The 20,768-nt window shown below is 52.9% G+C and overlaps 4 protein-coding genes across 18 annotated transcripts; 3 read left to right on the forward strand and 1 right to left on the reverse strand.

Moving 5' to 3' along the window:
- Positions 1 to 359: 359 nt before the first annotated feature.
- LOC133469726 (protein HID1-like) lies at positions 360 to 8,287 on the reverse strand. 6 transcript variants are annotated; one of them, XM_061757157.1, is made up of 19 exons: positions 7,962 to 8,186; positions 6,574 to 6,723; positions 6,322 to 6,489; positions 5,865 to 5,987; positions 5,183 to 5,289; positions 5,001 to 5,111; positions 4,684 to 4,909; positions 4,552 to 4,608; positions 4,347 to 4,487; positions 4,055 to 4,145; positions 3,538 to 3,695; positions 3,378 to 3,456; positions 3,139 to 3,303; positions 2,794 to 3,027; positions 2,603 to 2,724; positions 1,542 to 1,625; positions 1,024 to 1,115; positions 650 to 808; positions 360 to 573 (listed from the first exon to the last, which is right to left on the reverse strand). In XM_061757157.1, exons 1-19 carry the CDS (start codon positions 8,025 to 8,027, stop codon positions 510 to 512), a joined length of 2,397 nt encoding a protein of 798 aa, XP_061613141.1. In that variant the 5' UTR covers positions 8,028 to 8,186; the 3' UTR covers positions 360 to 509. The 6 variants fall into 6 exon arrangements, with proteins under 6 accessions (XP_061613141.1, XP_061613142.1, XP_061613139.1 ...); XM_061757158.1 differs by having other exon boundaries at positions 3,538 to 3,689; positions 7,962 to 8,178; XM_061757155.1 differs by having other exon boundaries at positions 2,794 to 3,303; positions 3,538 to 3,689; positions 7,962 to 8,277.
- Positions 8,288 to 8,598: 311 nt separating this feature from the next.
- LOC133469727 (urokinase-type plasminogen activator-like) lies at positions 8,599 to 15,489 on the forward strand. 10 transcript variants are annotated; one of them, XM_061757168.1, is made up of 11 exons: positions 8,885 to 9,004; positions 9,760 to 9,997; positions 10,085 to 10,186; positions 10,730 to 10,886; positions 11,536 to 11,627; positions 11,755 to 11,808; positions 11,920 to 11,973; positions 12,073 to 12,268; positions 12,339 to 12,487; positions 12,733 to 13,028; positions 14,501 to 14,838. In XM_061757168.1, the coding sequence occupies exons 1-11, from the start codon at positions 8,885 to 8,887 to the stop codon at positions 14,657 to 14,659; spliced, it is 1,617 nt and encodes a 538-aa protein (XP_061613152.1). In that variant the 3' UTR covers positions 14,660 to 14,838. The 10 variants fall into 10 exon arrangements, with proteins under 10 accessions (XP_061613145.1, XP_061613151.1, XP_061613153.1 ...); XM_061757167.1 differs by having other exon boundaries at positions 8,601 to 9,004; positions 9,738 to 9,862; positions 9,934 to 9,997; positions 11,755 to 12,268; XM_061757162.1 differs by having other exon boundaries at positions 11,755 to 11,973.
- Positions 15,490 to 16,199: 710 nt separating this feature from the next.
- LOC133469734 (uncharacterized) lies at positions 16,200 to 17,820 on the forward strand. The gene is made up of 3 exons (XM_061757188.1): positions 16,200 to 16,357; positions 16,542 to 16,651; positions 17,347 to 17,820. Exons 2-3 carry the CDS (start codon positions 16,548 to 16,550, stop codon positions 17,771 to 17,773), a joined length of 531 nt encoding a protein of 176 aa, XP_061613172.1. The 5' UTR covers positions 16,200 to 16,357; positions 16,542 to 16,547; the 3' UTR covers positions 17,774 to 17,820.
- Positions 17,821 to 18,786: 966 nt separating this feature from the next.
- On the forward strand, positions 18,787 to 20,720 carry LOC133469735 (DELTA-sagatoxin-Srs1a-like). Its single transcript, XM_061757189.1, has 3 exons — positions 18,787 to 19,119; positions 19,715 to 19,844; positions 20,247 to 20,720. The coding sequence occupies exons 2-3, from the start codon at positions 19,744 to 19,746 to the stop codon at positions 20,671 to 20,673; spliced, it is 528 nt and encodes a 175-aa protein (XP_061613173.1). The 5' UTR covers positions 18,787 to 19,119; positions 19,715 to 19,743; the 3' UTR covers positions 20,674 to 20,720.
- The last annotated feature ends 48 nt before the right edge of the window (positions 20,721 to 20,768 follow it).

The following is a 20,768-nucleotide window of genomic DNA, read 5'->3' on the forward strand; positions in this document are numbered from 1 at the left end:
TAAAGGTAGGGCTGTGAATTTCAAAATAAGAGCTAGTAAATTTAAAAAAAGGATTACGTGTTCAAATAAAGTGCTTCACTTCAGAATAATTCTTTGAAAAAACGAAGAAAATACAGATAATACTTCATGTTTTGATCATCATTTTGAGGTCAACTTTGGGGGTGCGTATTATACATGAGAAATTACGGTAACAGCTTCTTTTGTTTGTTTTAGCTGTCCATTTTTTTTTTCCCAATCAAACGTGGCACTTGGTAATCGTTTGCCCACAACTGGCAGTTTATATATCAATGTATATTAGACTGCAAATAGATCAGTAAGTTACTTTTGTTTGATCTTTCACATAATGGCCAACGTGAACGTTTTGGGTTCATGACATTTTATTTCAAGACCATTTGGTCTTTTTCAGCAGAATCGTTTCACAGCGAGCGAACGCATTCTCATGAAGACGAAGATGACGACGACGACGACGACGACGACGTCTTCTCAGAAAGAAAAGGAAAAAAGCTGCTTTAAATCCTTTGGATCTCAAAGAGTCGGATGTCGGTGTCGTACCAGATGGGAGGATCCAGGTTGCTACGGCGACGAGAACAAGCGACAAGTGACACGCGGAGCGCGACGACGCGGGACGGAGAGGCCGTCGGAGACTCACCGCAAGTAGAGGACGCCCCACGTGTACGCGCGGAACCACGAGGACGTGGCGGCGTTGGCATGGTACTTGCGGATCAGGATGGGATGCGGCACGGGCAGGAGGCCCACCAGAGTCCCACGCTGGAGGAACTTCAGGATTTCAGACTCGTCGGTCAGAGCCCTAAGGAAGAGGAAGAGGAAGAGGAAGACGGAGGCCGGCCAGGTCCAATATGAAAATCCGAAAGTAACTGTTTGGAATTGCGCCACAGTCAACCCCCGCACAGTCGCAAATTCACCGCTTGTCCTCCGTTTGTCCGTTCCACAATTGAGGTGCATGGTGAGCCGTGCCTATGCGCAGGATGACTGCGGAAACAAAAGGGACTTTGACTTTCTCACTTGTCGATGCAGATCTTCTCCACCTGAGGGACCAGAACCTGCAGAAGTCGCATGATGGTCTGCAGAGGAAGTTTGGACTTCCACGACAACACCTGAAATCACAACACGGCGTTAGGAGCTACATCAGCGACGCTTGAAGGTTGATTTATATACACACACACACACACACACTCACTCATATATAGATTATATACGTACAATATATATTTTTTCTTTTTTTTCCGTACCGTTTGTCCAAATTGGAAAGAGGGGCCGGCTCATTCATACAAGTGGAACAGTTCGCTCATTTATATTAATAATCCATGAATTCATTCAATCGTTTATATTGTATTATTTATGAATGTAATGAATCAACCAAATTGAACCGTATTTAATACAATCAATAAACAACGTAAATGTAAATGTAATGGGAGACCGCGTCTCTCGGCTGGCCTTCTCCGGACGGGGAGAGGAAAGTCCGCGACCCGACCTCGCAAAAGTGCAAGAAAATGGACGAAATATCCAAAATATAGACTGACCCAGTCCGGCGTGGCGGTCCAGGGGGGCGAAGCCGACGAGGTGCCGGGAAGGCCGGTTGCGGCTTCGCTCTCCGTCTGGTTGTCCTATCGGGAAAAATGATACATCTATAATCTTTCGATTTTTGGCCTGTTTGGCAATCGCTTCCTCGTGTCGTCCGTTCTGTAGTGCCGCTGCAATGTGTCGTGAGTATCCGGCTTCTCTGTGTAGAGCGCCCTCAATGTATCCCACAATGCATCTGGAAAGTAGTCAACAGCCAACCGTCATGAGAAAAGCAATATAGGAGTGTCGCCCTTTGCCACTTCATTTTTGGGGGAAGACCGCTTCTTCCGAATCCCGCCGACGACGGCAAATCCCGGCTCGAGACCGAGCGCGCACGCGGACCCGTTTTGCCTTTGAGAGCGAGGAACCACGTGTTCCGCGAACACACGCTTTCAACGGACTTTCCGAACAATAACGACGACGGAAGTACGGGGAAGGCCTCCTGTTTTCCTGGAACGGGAAGTACACTCGCTCCCGGGACGGCAATCACTCCCTTTTGTGGCATCTTGGTTCCAAGGAACTGTGTTGAAGTGAGTTGAGGAGTTTCACTGAGACAAAAGTAGTGCTTCCCCACCATCTTGTGGCACAACTAATTGTAAACCTTTTGAGGGCTTTCGCTATTCGCAGCGGGGCTTCTTGGTCGCGATCCCCGCGATTAGCAACAGATATGGAGTCAGGAATGATGAATGATTTGAACTGGAAAGGGATTTGTCCCTAGCGGACCTAGATAGTTCCACGGAAGTCGGGAATGATGAAGGATTGCGGCCGCGTTCGGAATCATTCATCATTCCCGACTCCGCAATCACGACAAAGAGCTTTTCGATGAACATTTGAGGCTAAATACGAATCCAATAGGCCGCCGCATTGGGAATCATTCATCATTCCCGACTTCCGAGGAACTATCTGGGTCCGCTCTATACAAATCCCTTTGTCGCGATTTAGGGAAACGAGCCAACAATTATGAACGCAATCCGTGTGAGGAATCAGAAAGCAGAGGACGGCAGCAGCCTCCGGTGTGTACCTCGTGGTCCCTCTCTGAGTTGGACTCGGTGTCGCTGGCGCCGTCCACGGCGGTCTGCGGGGGGTCCGCGACGGCCGCGCCGCCGTGACTCGCTCGAGACTTCTGGGTGATCTTGCGCATCCCTGAAAACGGAGGACGTGACGAGAACGTGAAAGCTAGACACACGAAAGTCACGCGACAACGGACGCCACCTGGGCCCGGGGTGGCCTCCGGGGCGCCCGGCCCGGCCGGCTCATCCGGTCCGGGTCTCGGGCGGGATTCCGCGTCGGCCCGGTCACTCTGGGAAGGGCCGGCGTTCTTTTTCTTCTTCTTCTTCGTCTTGTACAGCAGAGCCTTGTGGATGGACGCCGCGTCGGCCCCGAGGTTGGCCAGCTGCTGGAAAAGGTTCCTCCTCCGGATAAGGGAGTAGACCAGGTTGCTGTTACCTGCGAGGAGGGCCAAGGCACAACGGGTCGGGGGTCTGCGCCGCTTTGGCCGAGGTGTGCGCGTGTATGTGCGTGCGGGACTCGGTCGAGGGTCTGCTGGGGTTTGCTGACCGTCAAACTGGTACTGGATGATGTTGTTGAAGACCTCCAGCAGGAAGAAGACGAGCTGGTGGTTGCGCGGGGCCGAGAAAAGGAACCACGGCGGGGAGAAAACCTCCAGAAGGTGCAGAAGCTTGTTGGCCGACACCATGGACAAACCCTTCAGGTACGGAGACACTACAGCCAAGCCGCAGAACGTGACTAAAACCTAAAACGGAAGACGCGACGGACAGGTGACGACGGACACTCACCGTTGACGACGACGGTGAGCAGACAGTCGTAGAGCGGCTGCAGACGCCGATGTCCGCAGGTCATCATCCTGTGGAAGATCTGCGGAGGGGTGACACCGCAAAGCGGTCAAAGCCACGTCGGTCACCCGTGCAGCGGCGGCGGCGGCGGCGGCGGCGATACCACGAGCAGCAGGTCGGCGTGTGTCCCGCTGAAGACGGGGACGTCCGTGGGGACGCGCAGCGTGAAGGGTTTGTTGAGGCGCACGCCAAAGTTCCTCTCGCCGCTCAGCAGAAGCAGGATGAAGACGCCCATGTGGACCAGCCCCACGCCAGCTGCAACTTTCACATACCCTACTTTACAGTTGCTGCACCAGACTGTTTCAAATCTTCAGCCCCTCCTAAAGGGGGCGCTTCTTGTACCAGCGTTATGACGCTCACACGCAACACTGAAACGTGTATTGAAGGAGAGCATTTTAGAAGTTGTGTGTTTGAGAGGTCATCCTCAAATAGGTCTCTACCGGTCCGTCATACGTCTGCGAGTGCGCAAAGTACTACACGGCAAGTCTGTGCGCGTTAAAGAGCGAGAAAAGGGCAATGACGTGGTGTTAAAAGTTACATGGTGGTCTGCGGAAGAAATTTGAGGGAAAGTAAAGGAGTAGGGTCAGTTGGCGTTCTTACGCGGGAGTCGAGCCACTCACACGGATCGGCGCGGGCTTCGTTGAGGAAAAACAGGATGGGGACCAGCACGTCCAGAACGTCGCTGCTCTTCAGCACGAAGTAGAGGAATTTCTGCAAGCATGTCAGCATTAACATTAGCGTTAGCATTAGCATTGCCATTTTCGTTAGGCTCGGCATTAGCATTAGGCTCGGTATGAGCATGAGTATTTCTGCAAGCTTTAGCCTTAGGCTTAGCGTTAGCATGAGGTTTAGGATCCGCTTTAAGGTTGTTGACAAAGAGAGATGGACGAAAACGTTTGGGGTTCCGCTCACCTTGTTGAAGTCGCAAAGCTTCCAGAAGAGGATGAGGATCTCCTGGTGGAAGGAGATCTTCTTGGCAGAGTTTGGCAGGTAGGTCTGCACCAGAGGGTTGTTGAGGAGCCGGCTCAGACCTTTCAGGATGAAGCTCAGGTCCTGAAAAAACACACGCAGCGTGCGGTGCTTGAAACAAATTCAGGGTCACGTCACGCCACCTCACCTCTTCTCGGTGGATCCTGGACAGGAAGTTGACAAACTGGTTTTCGGGCCCACTGGACTGCAGAAGATGAGATGCTGTCAAAACCGCCATTAGGTTTCCTGATAAAAGAAAAACTTTGGCTGCGTTCCTCACATCAGTCTCATCCCCCGCTGAGGGCGCCGAGGCGTGGAGGCCGTCGGCGGCGGGGGCGGCGTGCGGTCCGCGCCGCTCCAGAGTGACGATGAGAACCTGAAGCGCTTGCACCACCAGGATCTGCCGCCGGTCCGAGAACAGCAGGTGGTTGTACGGGAAGCCTGAGCCCGAAGGATCGTAGGCGCACACCACGTTCAGCAGCGACGTGAACAGAGGGAGGGCGTGTCTACGCTCACCCGCAGGCGGCCGCGACACGCACGTATCCGTTACGCAAATGCTCACGCAGTACGACTCAAACGTGCGAGCTTGTGCGGTACCTGTTGGAGGCGGAGCAGAAGAAGAGCACCCAGGGGTTGACGTGGTGGTCGGTGGGCGCCAGGTACAGAACCTCCGAGAAGCACGTCAGCAGCAGCTTGAGAAGCTCCGCCCTCCGATGCGCAGAAGAGACGACCTCAGCGACACAAAAAACAAGACGAGCGTGCGGCGGGGCCTCCCTCACCTGTTGCTGTCATGGGCCGAATTGGGCGCAGGCGATTGGGCGAAACCCACGCCCGCCTCCCAGATCAACTCGCAGCTGTCCACCGTGTCCGCGACCTCGACCGCTTCCTGTGGCGAGATCACGCGCTGTTAGTGGTTAGCTTTGGTGCCAAGGCTTCACCTATAATTTGGTCTGGAAAAAATGAAGTGTTTGGTGTCCACTCGCAATGTTCTAGAATAACCGAAATGCCGGGTGTCCGTCGGTAATGTTCTGGAATAAGTGAAGTGCTGCATATCCATTTGAATGTTCTGGAATAACCGCAAGCATATTTTTAGAGTTATCTCACAACACAGCAGCATGCTCACTTCCAGGTGAGCAGGCGGGGTCGGGGGGGGGTCAACGGGGGCTCAGTGCCCCCCCTCGTGGGCTCTCGGCGTGTTTACTCAGGCTGTCGAGTTTCTCCGCCCGCTACTCAAACATGGCCACTCCCCGCCGACTGTCTAGTGAAGATGCTAACAAGACAGCCGCTGAGCTATCAAGTCGTTTAGCGGCGTGAGCAAACAACACGCCTTGTTAGCTTTAGCTGCAGGGCTAGTACAAAATCAACACTGACACACGTCAACGTTTTGCGTCGAGGCCGCGGTTAGCCTAACGTGTTAGCTTCTCGAGCTCAGTGCATTGCGGCTAACGGAAAATGACTCGCCTGCCCCCTGCGCTTGCGGCTTTGCACGGAGAAGTCGGGACAGAAGAGAAGGTCGGCCGCGGCGAGGAGCAGCGACTCGGCCAGGGGGCGCCCGCCGTCTGAGTCCTTGTCGTCACGGCAACGCTGCAGGAAACAGGAAGCGAACACAAACGAGAGGCTGGGATTGGCCAACGGCAATGTGGGACTGCTGATCGGAAGACTTCACGCCAACGAAGAGGATTGAGCCGAAGGTGGGGGGCACAATACAAGCGAGCTGCGCTTGGAAACCCCAAACCCGAAGCAGGTAACCAGAGACACACGGGGGCCAGTACAGGGAGGGTAAAGGGGGCGTCAAAGGGGCGGCAAAAGGGGACTCAACGGGTGTGGATGGGCGAGCAAAGGGAGAAGAAAGGCGCAGGTCCAGTCGGTGACCCGCAGTGTCGTCTCGCAAACTAAACAACATGGACTCGGCACGTACCTGGTTCTGGGCGCCGGGCAGGCTGGACCAGAAGAACCCTCGCCAGTCGGCGTCCTCGTAGATGAACGGCAGCACGCGGGTCAACAGACGGGCGCAGTTGAGGACCGCGGCACGCTCGCGCTCCGACGGGCAACCGCGAACCGCCGCCCGGCCCAACTTCTCCACGGCCTGACCGCCGCAGGAAGTGAGGTCACGTGACCTGTCGCCGATTGCGTCTCACACACACACACACACGCGCGCATGCGCACGCACCTTGTAGCACAGGGTTGCCAGGTTGGACGGCGACTCTTCTCTCAGCGCTCGGATCTCGGCCGCCGGAACCAAAGCAAAGATGTCCTGGACCGAGGTGGACGGGTCGGCCCAGAACTGCTCCCAGAAGACATCGTCTGACGCTTCCACGGGCTGCGGCGCACACACACACGCACACACAACATTAATTAGTGGAGCTGGATAGTTCCGAAAATGTCACCTGAAAATCCCGTTGTACTGATTGGGGAGTCGTTCGTAATGAATGATTCTGCATTGGGAATCGTTCATCACGAACGACTCCCCAATCGCTACCGAGAGACTTTTCATATTGCACATTATGTAGTTGACTCTCGGGCCGCGACGACTAATCGAGTACTCCCGAATCACTATATCGGGATTTTTAGATAGTCAACGATATATTTGAGTCATCGGTGCAATGAAAAATAGTCGGCCTGCAACTAACGATTATTTGAATAATAGATTCATCCGTCAGTTATTTTTTTGATTAACCGATGAATCGGATTGAAAAGATCCCATCTCTTTCTTATGAACGAAAAAAACCAACTAGTTTTGTTGTTGTTTTTTGTGCGTACTAGAATGGTTAATTTACAGGGGCGGAGCTACGCGGAGGCCACCCCACCGGCGCCCCGGAATTGTGCTTTTCAAGGGAGAAAAACTTCAATCAGCAACGCTTCCCCGGATTAATCAACAACTCATCGATTGTCAAATTAATTGACAATTATTTGGATAATCGACAAATCATTTCAAGAGCTGGTTTACTTTAAAATGGCCCAAATCCTCCAATTTCAGCCTCTCAAGAGTCAATATTTTCCGATTTTCCGTCATCCTGCATATTTTTTACTTTGAAAAAGACATTTTCTGACAGATGTTACAAAGCAAACCAGCAACTAAATCCTCATCAATTTATGTTTGTGCAATTTCTGCACTGCCAATTTGAATTCATGTCCTGTTTTTTAAGGGAAGGGAGGGAAACTTGACACTGTTCTTTTGTTGTTTTCATCCGTTTCATCACCTCATTCAAAAAAAGACTCACTAGTTGCCAGTCACCGAATGTAACAGCTGACGGACAATCAACAGTTGAGTCACGTGTCATAAATTGGGTGGAAAAGGAGACTTCACAAGGTCAAAGTTGACAAAAGTCGAGCAAAAGGCGCGCGCGCGCGCGTGCCTGCGTGTTGATCACGTTCAAGAAATGTAACAATCGACAAAAAAGTCAAATATGAATGCGACCGTGACTTTGTCACTTGTTTTCTAGTCACGTGGGAGAGGAGACTTTCCGCAAGTGGCCAATAAGTGCAGAGTGTTGCCATCTGTTTGGCCCCAAAACGGCAGCCGGTCCGGACCGGTCCGGTCCGGTCCGGTTGGCTGACCTGAGTGGTGCTGGTGAGGTGGATCACAGCCTTCCTGAAGTCAAGTTTGCTTTCGCCGCTTCCCATGTCTCGCTGGTCCGGACCGGTGCCGCTGCAGGTCCGCTGATGACGACGAGGCGTTCAGGGCCGGCTCGGTCATTAGACTACAAGCCGCTGCTCGTGTCTTGGAAGAGGCGTGTTTTTCTTCTTGTGGTTTTACTGCTACACAATACACACACAAACACACAAAAGAAAAGTCGTTATGATGCATTTCTGACAGACAATGGCATGATTTTGATGGATGATGTTGATGACAATGATTTTTCCCAACAACGTATCCTTAACATTTCCACACTCGAACTATAAACAACTTTGTGTTTTGGGGGGAAAAAAGCTCATTTTGAAATATACAGCAAAGCAAAACATTTGAGAATCTGTTTAAACAACTCGTCTACATGGAAAGCTGCAAAACCCTCTATTCCCACTGGTCCTGAATGCAGCACCAGCCTCCAAGCAGGAACTCAGCTGGAAAACTTCCGGGATGGAAACGTTTTTTATTTGGACTTTTTTCCGCTTTTGGGTGACGTCACTCTCATCGCATCTCAGGTGGACGGCGAGCGGCCATCCGTCCGTCCATCCATCCATCCATCCATCCATTCATTCTGCTTCTCCTTACGCGGGTCGCGGGCGTGCTGGCGCCTATCGCAGCCATTTTCGGGGGAGAGGCGGGGTACGCCCGGAACTGGTCGCCAGCCAACCGCAGCAGTGATCGCGCGCGCGTGTGTGTGTGCGTGTGCGTGTGCGTGTCTACATATATGGGTGTTTATTTGATTTCGGGCACTTTTGATTGTCGTTTTTCTCAAAAATAAAATGTCACAAAGACTACATATAAAGACTACCTACCTTACCTTAATTGTCATCTTTCTGTGACTCAGAATGTGTTCATGTCGATATATATTGATTTAAGATTTGTTTTTAAATGTGGTCTTTTTGTCAGACACCCTCGAGAAATGTTATCACCGCCACGATGGCCTATTGATTCAAAATGGATTCATCTCGTGATGGTAAGGACATTTCAAAGTTTTTAGCTAACTGTGCTACGCTGGTAGAGTTAGCTTAATTTTTTCTTTTAGCTAGCTCGTCCTGTACAACATTTTATATGATTATCAAGTTTTGACAGGAAAATCTTTAAACATATTCACTCTACAAGTCGTTTGGTCACGACAGGCAATACAAATATTCTGTGACTTAAGGGAACAAATGAGGGGGAAAACGTACGTCAAAATGTCTGCCTTGTCGCGTGCGCTTGAGTGACAAGACAAATTGACACAGCCAATTCAAGAATCCGATTTGGAAGAAACTGGATTGCGCTGAAAAGGGTCAACGTGGCGCTAACGACAGCAACTGTAAGGGAGAGACAGACAAAAGGTCGTTTGGATATGTGACGAGGAGTCATTCATTTTATTATATTTGAAGGACTTTATGGTCAAAGTTAGTTTTTAGTAGAAAGATAGCGCTTCATATATCCCAAAACTGTAAAATACCACCATAAAAGCGCTCAAAAAATGTCAAAATATACTAATTTTAACATGAAATTTTAGACAACACGCCCACTGCTGGTTATTGAAAAAAACAATTAAAAAATATTCATTCTTAAAATTTTACATCAGGGACACAAAAAGGCCTGTAATCAAATAAACCCCCACGTATGTACACACACACACACACACACACACGTATAGGCAGGCTACATGTGTGTGCGTGTGTGTTTGCATGTTTGTGTGTGCGTTTGCGTAGAGGTGTCCTCCTCCCCCGACAGGCCCCGCCCACTCGTCGTTTCTCCAGCGAAGGCGATGCGGATGGTCGTGGCGTCGCTCCTCCTGGCGTCGGCGTTTGGGCCGCCATCGGCGGGTGGCGGCGGCGTAAGCGGCCGGCGCGCCGGTCCTCTCGCCGGTCTCGCTCCGCGGTGAAAATGTCTCTGTCCCGCTTTCAGGCTCGGCGGCGAGACGAGGGGAGAAGACGTCGGCAGACGATTTTGTCGTCGTCGCGGAGCTCAGGTGAGCCGCCGTCGAGTCGGGACGCGTCGGCGCGGGAATGAGCCCGACCGGCTGCGGTTAAGCGAGCGTGCCGCGATCCGTCGGCAGGAATCTGTCAGAACGGAGGAACGTCCGTCCCCGCCCTGACGACGGGCCGACACATGTTCTGCTTGTGCGGCGACGCGTTTGAGGGCGCCTTCTGCCAAACGGGTGAGAACGCCGCAACGCACCTCACCCTCTTCAAGTTCGGAGCCGACCGGGTCCGAGAGCGTTTAGTTCCGCTTCTCCGTGGTGGCGGAACGCATTTCTGACTGCGCTCGAGCCGACGCGTGTTGCTGGTGTTCCGTGTGGACTTTCAGAGTGAGCTGAACTTTTGAGTCCGCTAGCTTTACGCTAACGCATACCGGAAAACGGAACAGACTCGCTAACGGATAGCGTCGAAGTGTTGCGTTTGAACACAAACCGTGCGGCGACACGTGTAGACGGATAATACGGCAATACTGACAGGCATATATTCTTTATCCTCTGCGATCGAGCGACCGACCGTTACTGCAGCCCATTGAGAAGCTGCGAGTGTGGCCAACGTGTGCGCACACGCCAGAAGCAGCTGCACAACATCCAGGGAATTGAAGCAAAAAAACATATTCAATTCCTCACTTTCTCTTTCGATTTCATGATTCATGGATGTTTTTCCCAAGTGCAATATTATTGAACGCTGTTCTTCGGACTCTGAAGTTGCGCCTCTCCTCGTAGCGAAAGGCGGCGGCGACTGCTACGAGGGCGTCGGGATTTACTACCGAGGCTTCCGGTCCGAGTCGGAGAGCGGCCGCCCGTGCCGTCGCTGGGACGACGAGACCGCGCGACGCTACCTGACCCTCGACGTCGACGCCGGCGCGCACAACTACTGCAGGTCCGGAAAACGCTTCCATGGTTTCCGTGGCGACGGCACTTTTCTAGGTCGACTTCCCAAACAAAGAGGGACAGCGAGTTAACGCCAAGAAGTGTTCGAGAAAACTGCCGCAAAACCCAAAACGACATCTTCCGGAATGATCCGTCCTAGACAGAGTTTGTCCACAAAAAAAAAAATGCCTTCAAATTACACAAAGTCATCGTATTAGAAGTAGAGAAAAACTACTTCTGTGACAAAGTTAGCATTGTATGGGAAAACGTTCGGAATAAAGTCAAAATACTACGAGGCAAAAAAAGGAACAAGAATCATTGTGAGAGTAAGAACAGAAGACAACAAATATTGGATTTATTTACGTGACTAAAGTAACAATAATTCAACAAAACAATGAAGAAAAAATGTCAGAATTTTCGGAAAAAAACTGTACCCAAGTCGCGACTCAATTCAAATGTTTTCCACATGATAGTCAAGAAACAAAACTTGAAAATGTATTTAAAGCGAAAGACAACCCAACTGTACTTGGCCAGGGATTCAGTCACGTACCACTAGAGGGAGCCCACGTAGCACGCTGGGACGATCTCAGATCTGGTCCGGAACGGGCCGCATGCATCGGGAACGTTCCGGAATAACTTGTGTCTGGTGCGTCCGTCAGGAACGTGCGCTTCAAGCGTCGCCCGTGGTGCCACGTGTGGAAAAACCAGCAGCCGCTTTGGGAATATTGCGACATTCCCCGATGCGGAACGCGTAAGTCGGATCTTTGTGACTTCCTTGCGCTTACGGGTTGTAGCGCCACCTGTTGCCGTTCCGTCTTCGTCATCCTGGAATATTTGCGAGAAGAATTGAGTGACGAAAGACGATTGTGCTCTTGTAGCCCAAACATTCGTGTCGGCGCCGCCCACCGAGACCCCACGCACCGCCCGAACGGGTAAGCACCCGCCCCCTCGTCAGCGTGCGTGTCTTTTGACGTTTGCCATGCCAGAACGTTCCGGAATATGCGCGCTAACATTGGGCCGAAATCCCGTTCGTGTTCTTGTAGCACCACCTGTCACGTTGGCACCGACCACCCGACCCCCAGAGACCACCCGACCACGTAAGCTCCGCCCCCTCGTCTGCGTGTGTGTGTGTGTTTGCATGCGCACATCTGTGTGTTTCCCTGCGTGTGGGCGCGCGCGTGTCCGTCCCCGGCCAGTGTGGGAGACGTGCGGGCGGCGTTCTCGCAGGAAGCAGATGCGTATCGTCGGCGGTACGGTTTCGGCGGTGGAGTCGCACCCGTGGGTGGCGGCCATCTTCTGGCGGGCTAGGTCCAAAGAGAAGGTCTTCCGCTGCGGGGGGAGTTTGATCGCCAGCTGCTGGGTCCTGACCGCCGCTCACTGCTTCCCCGACGGGTAGGACGCACACGCGCGTGACCCGTCCGCTCCCCGTCCGCCGCTTCACCGCCCGCTTCCTGTCCGGCAGATCCGACGCCAAAGAGCGGCGCTTCCTGGTGGCGCTGGGCAAGAGCGCCCTCAACCAGAGCGACGCCCTCGAGCAAACGTTCCGCGTGGCCAAAATCGTCGTGCGCCCCGACTTCGACAACCGAGACGGAAACTACGACAACGACGTCGGTAAGCTGCTCTCGAACCCGAAACGTCGCCGACCGCGTGTGGCTTCAATCGAGCAAAAGCGCGTAATAGTTGATCTTCATTAAAGACGCTGCGTCACGCCCGATTTGAATGAAAGACACAGTAAGTGACGCCCGATCAAGGCTAAAGATAGCACGTGATAGCTCAGCGCGGACCCGCCATGAACGTCCCGGCACGAAACGGCTGATGTTGATTCAAGACACCGTACGTAACACTTGACTGCGCAGCGCTGCTGAAGCTGAAATCCAAGGAAGACGGCCGCTGCGCCCGGGAGAGTCGCGGCGTCCGTGCGGCGTGCCTGCCGGCGCCGGGCCAGAAGCCCCCCGCGCCGGGCTCCGCGTGCGAGATCGCGGGCTTCGGCAAGGAGAAGCACGGCTTGTGGTACCACTCGCAGCTCCTGCGGCAGGCCCGCGTGGACCTGCTGGCCGACGACGTGTGTCGGCGCGACGACTACTACGGAGACAAGATCAACGGCAACATGTTGTGCGCGGGCCGGCCCGACTGGACCCGGGACGCCTGTGAGGTGCGCCACGCTGCCGTCTCGCTCGGCTTCGACGCCGCCTGGAGATACGAGCGACCCGACGCTTGCGCTTTGACTCGAGGGCGACGATTTGGCATACGAACGCTGCACGGCGGCAGCGATTCGACTCGCTTCGCAACAATTTGGCAGTTCCGCACCTCGTCAACAAATTTTGTTTAAAGTCTTCGGGCTGTTTATTGCCGGTCGCGTCTGAAATTGAAAACCAAACCTCAAACAAAGACAACGACACCTTGTGTATTACAAACAATCACATCGCTGAGCCTTAACGTCCACTAGCTTAATGCTAACACATCATGGAAAACGCTATAGAGGGGCTAACGATTAGCATCAAAAAGTCCCGGCCTCGTCATCTTTTAAGTGACGGAGATTTGAACACAAATGGTGGCGCGACACACAATGAGAGATACGGTGGACCCCGCATATTCGCAGAGGTGGAAACCCCCCACTTTCTCACCTCGCTTTTGTCCCGATCCTCCACTTGTTTATATTTTTCTGTGAAAAAAATTCAAAAACATTTATCGTACTGAGTCATTTATTCATCAATTTTCGCTATTTGTGGTCGATCCCTGTCCCCATCCTCACAGTCGTATAGTTTGTCTCCTCTTCTATTACCGCGGCGCTGCGAGCGTCTCCGTGTCCAGCTCAGCCCGCCGTTTGCGCGGCTTCGGGACCGAGCTTGACCGCGAATTGGGAAAATCCAAAAATAATTGGCGCTCGGTAAACTGTAATTGCCATTTCATACAAAAATTCCGGCCCCACAAAAAAACCGAATAAGCGGGTGTCGGGGTTCCAAAACAAAACAAAACACATTAAGCAGGGGATTGGGGGGGGGGGGGGGACTACCGCGAAGAAGCGGGGTGTTCCGCAAATAAAGGGGATGAGTTCCCCCCAAAAATCTGCAAACAGGTCCACTGTGTATCCACCTTATTGCCACACTAACCAGCAGGAGCAGCACAATGACCATTGAATTGAAGCTAAAAGTTGAATTCTTTACATTCTTTTTAGTCATATGTTTTTTTATCAAAAGTTATATTGCAGAGTACTATTTTCCTTATTAGTGTTTAGTTGGTTTTTTGTTTGGGGGGGGGGGGGGGGGCAACAGCTGGAACGGATGAACGACATTTCCATTCATTTCAATGGGGAAAGACGATTTGAGAGTCTTTTGCGTTCCAAACTTGTATCTCAAAGCAGCGCCCGAGCGATTCGGGAGTCGGGAATGATGAATGTTTCTGGACGCGGCGTCGGGAATCATTCGTCATTCCCGCGTCCGCAATCACTCGATGGGGATTTTGATCGCGCCGAAAGTCCACTCGCGGCGATCGGGCAGTCGGGCGTAATCGACGATCGCGTCGGCGATCATTCGTCATTCCCGACACCCGAATCGCCGCAAAGGGATTTCTGGCGAAATTTGGCCGCAGAGCCATCTGTGAACATTTGTGTTGTGTCGCGTTCAGGGCGACTCGGGCGGTCCCCTGGTGTGCCCGGCGGACGGGCGTTTGGTGTTGGTGGGCGTGATCAGCTGGGGCGAAGGCTGCGCCCGCGAGAGGCGACCCGGCGTCTACGCCAAAGTCATCAACTACCGACGGTGGATCCGGCAGCACGCCCGCGTGTGACCGCCGACGGCTCCCGACGGCGGATCCGAGGGCGCGCTCGCGTTGGGCACCGTGGCAACCGCTCAACACATTTCCCCAAAAGTTGCCTTTTTCAACCAAATTCATTCATTACATCAGTTTCTTTCTTACGACGCCCCGAAGGCGGGAAGGTGGAAAATGAAAACTAATGACATCACAATTCCATACACTGTCGCTCAACCAATGCGTAGCATTTTTCAAGGAAATGTATTATTTACATATTTAAGGACATGTAAATTTAAAGGAAAAAAACAGCCTTGTATTCCTGGTAAGAAAGTAAACAGTTATTAACATTAGTTAGCGTGATATCATTTTTTAATAAAAAAAACTCAAATTCAAATTTATAATGAATAAATCATGTGAGAAATTTTCAATGACATTTTGTTTTTACCTTTGTTTAACTTTAATAACATTGAAAATAAAGTGATATAAAATTCAACTTTTTTAGTTATGAAACTTTTTTTACTTTTAAATGTTTTAAAAATGTTTGACATTTTGTAGTTTGTAGTATTAGTGTGATGTCATTTTTTTCAATTAAAAATACAATTTACAATTGAAATTTAGAAATCATGTGACACATTTTTTTACCTTTTAAGAATTGAAAAGAGTCATCGTTTGTAATGTTTCACTTTTGGTCTTTAAATAGTGTGATACATTGTAACATTCAACTTGACATGGAAAAATAGTGCGCCATCTTTCCACTTTTGAGCTTTTTTTTCTCATAACATTTCCATGCAAGCAGTGTTGAATTTTTCGGTGAATGTAAACTTGTTTGCTATTGTTCATAATAAATGATTAATCGTGAAAGATCATCGATTGACTCCTAAATGGGCGGATGAGAAATAGCTGACATTGGCCACCAGAGGGCAGCAAGAAGCTTCCATTTGCGAGCGCATCCAGAAGGTTCGCGTTGGTTCGGTTTTCGCCGAGTTCAAAAGGAGGAAGAGGTTGAATACGCTCGATGACGTACAAAACAAAAACCAAACTTGACTGAAAGTTGCGCTGAAAAGCGTCTCTTCCGTCCTTCCGTGCTCTCGAATGTTTCCCCTTATTGCACACCTGACTGGAGGCAGCCATCTTACTTTCTACCTTTGGCGCGCCTCGAAGTGCAGTAGCCAGGCGCGGCCAGCAGGTGGCATACTAACAAACTTCCAAACTTTTGAAAAAGCCTCGAGGCTTCCGCTCTGTACAATTTTGACAACGATTCCTTTCTTGAACTTTCCACGGGCGCAAAGCACAAAACCGCTTTGCAGTGATGAAACATGACGGCAACAGGAAAAGCATCATTTCGGGAGCTTGTCCAAAGCGGGAATTCGCAATTTCTGGAGGGTTTCGCCCGGATCGATATTCTGTGACGAGAACACGCCCACACGTATCGATTTGAGAAATTGCCCAAATTGGGACACGCGAGCAACATCCGACCGAGTCTGTAGCGCGCCGACTTGGAGGATTCCGCTCGCGTGTACGAACCGGTCCGGGAAGTTGGGAGCGGCTACCGTCTTTCGCGGTCACGTGACGCCGTCGGCGGCCGAGGGGCGTGGGGCGACCGGGCGGGGCGTGGCCTCCGCGCGAACGTCGGGCGACGTCCTCTCAAAAGCGCAGACTGTCAAGAGCGCGAGGAACCCGAGTCGTCTTTTCACTCGTCGTCGTCGTCGTCGTCGTCGTGTGACCTGATCCACAGTGAGTGCATCTATGGTGATGATGATGACGGTGATGGTGATGATGATGATGATGGTGATGATGGTGATGATGATGATGATAATAATGGCGATGGCGATGGCGATGACGGTGATAATGGCGATGATGATAATGGCGATGGCGATGGCGATGGCGATGACGGTGATAATGGCGATGATGATTTCAGGCCACCATGCCCGAGACGGCCGAGTCGCACGCCTTCCACCTGACCACCAACCGCAACTGCACCATCGAGGTGGTCAACCTCACGTCGACCTTCTGCCTCACTAACCCCAAGTAAGTCGCGCGCGACGCCATGAAAATGGCCTCCAAAAAAGCGGAACCGCGGGCACGGCGAAGATCGAGGAGGCGAGAGCGAAGGGTCGACGGAAACCGGGAACTCAATCCAAACCGACTGACGCGGCAGCAGCTGATTGGTCGATTCGCATTTGCATTCAGGCAACTTTATTGATCCCGATGCGGGCGCTTCGTTACAGATTCCTGCTCCGTCGCGAAACACCCGTCATCGGGTCGCATATTCCTGGAGAGCGGCGCTCAACATTTCACCTGCCAAAACATGACGTCCGAGTAAAGCCTTTTTTTGTTTGGTTTGTAAATCCAGAAGCGTCGAAGGCCCGAGCGCTTCTCCAAAACGCGGGATTGGTAAAACGTACGTTTAACGATCGAAAGCCACTGGGAACATCGGCGCGAGTGAAACGAAATAACCGCGACTTTAAAGCTCGGAAAACGTTCGTAGCGAAACGAACCCGAACTGTCCAAAGTTGTTTGGAGCGGCCAAGTGAAATACAAGCGACTTGTACTTGCAATTTGCGAATCGCCGCCGAGCGTCCCTTCGTTAACGCGAAGCGCAGACATTCGGGACTTCGTCGCCTTTCCCAAGTCCGCTCGCGAAGCCCAATCGGCGACGACCCGAGCGCCAACGTTGGTCGCGGTCATCCCGTTTGCGAGTAAGTTGCGCTTGTGTTCCTCAGGGTGCACATGGAGAGCGGCTTCCCGTACAGCCCGCCGCAGCCCACCGTGCGCGTGGACCGCGGCGAGGTCTGCTCCTTCACCAAAGACGACAACACGGCGTCGGGCGCGGTGGGCCTGCTCACCTACGAGCTCTTCCACATGCAGCAGAAGCGCTGCGACGAGATGGTGGCCGTCATGTTCTCCGTGCCCTTCGACTACACCTTCTACAAGAACTGGCTGGCCGTCGGCGTCTTCCCCAAGACCAAGGCCACCGACCACGACCTCTACGACTTCATGTACAACTCCAAGGACTTCGGAGACTTCCTGCGCCGCCAGGCCGACGGCTCGGGCGTGGAGCACCGCGGCCGCGAGGTGGACGTGGCCGCCTGCATGTCCGACGAAGGCCACGCCATCGTCAAGCTGGAAGTCCACAACAAGGAGGCCTGAGCGCCGCCCGCGCGCAAATAAAATAAAATAAAAGCCGCCTGACTTCACCGACGTCGCTCGGCCTCTTGTGTCACGCACGCGCGCTCGCCGCAAATACAACATTCACGTCTCCACGAGCAAAACGCAAAACAGACACACAGCAAACGCAAATCGTGCAAATAACGCACCCAAAATGCAGCACTCGCGGATAAAATAAGAAAATACACACCGGAGGTGGACTCAACATGCAATAAACACAAAATACACACACCTTGCACCAAACCTGCCTTAAACACACAAACGTAAATGACACACACACACAAAATGCATCCATCCATCCATCCATTTTGTGAGCCGCTTCTCCTCACGCGGGTCGCGGGCGTGCCGGAGCCTATCCCAGCTGTCATCGGGCAGGAGGCGGGGTACACCCTCAACTGGTTGCCAGCCAATCGCAGGGCACATAGAAACAAACAAACAACCATTCGCACTCACAGTCATCCCTACGGGCAATTTAGAGTCTCCAATCAATGCATGTTTTTGGGATGTGGGAGGAAACCGGAGTGCCCGGAGAAAAGCCACGCAGGCACGGGGAGAACATGCAAACTCCACACAGGCGGGGACGGGGATTGAACCCGGGTCCTCAGAACTGTGAGGCTGACGCTCTAACCGGTCGGCCACCGTCACACAAAATGCATCACAATGGAAATCAGGAGAAAATCAAAGACACGCCAAAAGTGTCGCACACATGCAGGAAATACGCAAACGGCACAAAATAGACACACACTCGCACCAAACTTGCATTCAACACACAAAAGCAAATAAGACACACAAAACGTGCATTACAAATGTAGGTCACTCATGAAAACACGGATAGCGTACACAAAAAGTACTAAACATGCACGAAACATGCGGTAAGCACACGGCAAACACACGCGAGGCAAAATGAACAAGAGCCGCGTTGCATTCAACACAATCAACACGCAAAAGTGCGCGCAACGCGGCCGCCAAATGAGCCTCCGTGAAACACACCCCAAAATTCCCAACACACAATGAACGCCACGCCCACAAAGTTGCCGGGAATGCCCCCCGTCCCGTTTGGGCCCGTCCCGCACGTCCGTCCGGTCCGGCGGGACCGGCCGGCCCGACGGTTGTCGAGGTGCGGCGCCGGCTCGTGGGAACGACGACCCGACGAACCGGCTCGCCCGCAACCCAAACAACAGCAGACAAAAAAAAGCCCGTGTGTGTGCGGGTGTGCGCGCGAGTGCGCGCGCGGCGGGCGGAGTCAAAGGTCGCCCCACAAGCGGAGGCGGCCGTCCGTCGCTCCGCACACAGCGCGTTCCGCTCATCGCCTTCGCAGGTCGTCGCAGGTAAGGCGGACGCCCGCTCTTCCCCGTTCGAGTTCCGACGCTTCCGAACGTGCGCTTTCGGCCGACCTCAAAGATTTTCTTTGTCCTTGAAAACGCTCGCTGCCGAAGTCTCGTTCCATCGCGTCCGCCCGCACGACTTACTCCCTTCCGAAGGTTCGCGGGGTCGGAGGGGTGGAACTGAAAGGTCTGCGGCGCGGCGCGGTGGCGGAGGCCTCAGAAAATGGGCCTCACACTTCTCAGGTCGTGGGTTCAAATCCTGGGCGGAGCTCGCATGTTCTCGCGTGCCTCCGCTTTCCTCCGGCGTTCCCAAAACAGGCGGGCTGGGTCGACAAAGACCGAAAGCCGGCGCGACGTGGGAGCGCGATCCCTAACCTGCTTGCAAAAATCTAAAATGCGCGTGCGGTGTTTCGGACCGAGGAAACGTTGACGTTACTTCCAAATGGCAATAAGGGAATCGTTTCCCACCGAGTTAGTTCCCTCCTCCCTTTGCCGGCCCTTCTTTCTTTCCGACGCGTCTGCCTCGGCACACGCCATCCGAATCCCTCGCTCGCGGTTTTTCCTTCACGCGTGCCTCTGCCTTTGCGCTCTTCCCCAGAAGGTCGCCGCCGTCGTCGTCCTACACCCATGGAGTCCGCCGAGGCTTTGTCGGCCAAGCAGAAGAGCCGCCGGAACGTCACCATCGAGATCACCAACCTGACGGGCGGCTTCGTCCTCAAGCACCCCAAGTAAGAACCCGCGGCGGACGGTCGAAACCGGAGGTTTACGGGCTTTTCCTCGCCGGCTGACATGAAATCCCACCAAAGACATGAATGACGTCATGTCTTTGGAAGCTTCCGATAGGTTTCTGGACAAAATGCGACACCAGAGGGTTAGGGTTAGGGTTAGGGTTCCCCTTGAGACATGACGTCATGTCTTTGGAAGACAAAATGCGAGTTGATTAGAGACAAGCCGGCAAATGTTTCTGAACCAGCGACACCAGAGCACGCTCTCTTTTTGCTGTGCGCAAAAGTCCAACGATTCTTTTTCCGTGTACGGGACGCAGACGTGCGGTTTCGACCGATTCCCAACGCGGCCCGCACGGCTCCGTCGTTCCGTGTCCCCTTTTGAACTTGCCGCCCGTTTGGCAGGGTGCACATGGAAAACGGCAACTGCCACAGCCCGCCGCAGCCCACCGTGCGCTCCATGCGCACCGAAGTGTGCAACTTCACCAAAACGGACGTGGCCACGACGGGCGCGGTGGGCGTGCTGACCTACGACATCTACGAGGGGAAAAGCGCCGCCGCCAAGCTGGCCCTCATGTTCTCCGTGCCCTACGACTACACCTTCTACAAGAACTGGGTGGCGGTGGGCATCTTCCCCTTGAGCCGCGAAACCGACGAGAAGCTCTACAAGGAGATGTACGAGGACAAGAATCAGAGCGGCTTCGTGCGCCAGGAGGCCAAAGGCTGCGGCCTGACCTACGAGAGCGGCAAGATGGACGTCAAGGTCACCATGTCGCCCTTGGGCAGGGCCATCATGAAGGTGGAGCTGTGGGACCTGCACTTCCACCCCTGAGCCGACTCGCCGAACAAAATCGACAATAAAAAAAACTCTGACTCAAACTTTTGGCCTCATTTTGCTGCATTTCAAATCAACCACGCAACAAACGC

This window comes from Phyllopteryx taeniolatus, chromosome 19 (assembly GCF_024500385.1).
Source record: "Phyllopteryx taeniolatus isolate TA_2022b chromosome 19, UOR_Ptae_1.2, whole genome shotgun sequence".
Lineage (NCBI taxonomy): Eukaryota > Metazoa > Chordata > Actinopteri > Syngnathiformes > Syngnathidae > Phyllopteryx > Phyllopteryx taeniolatus.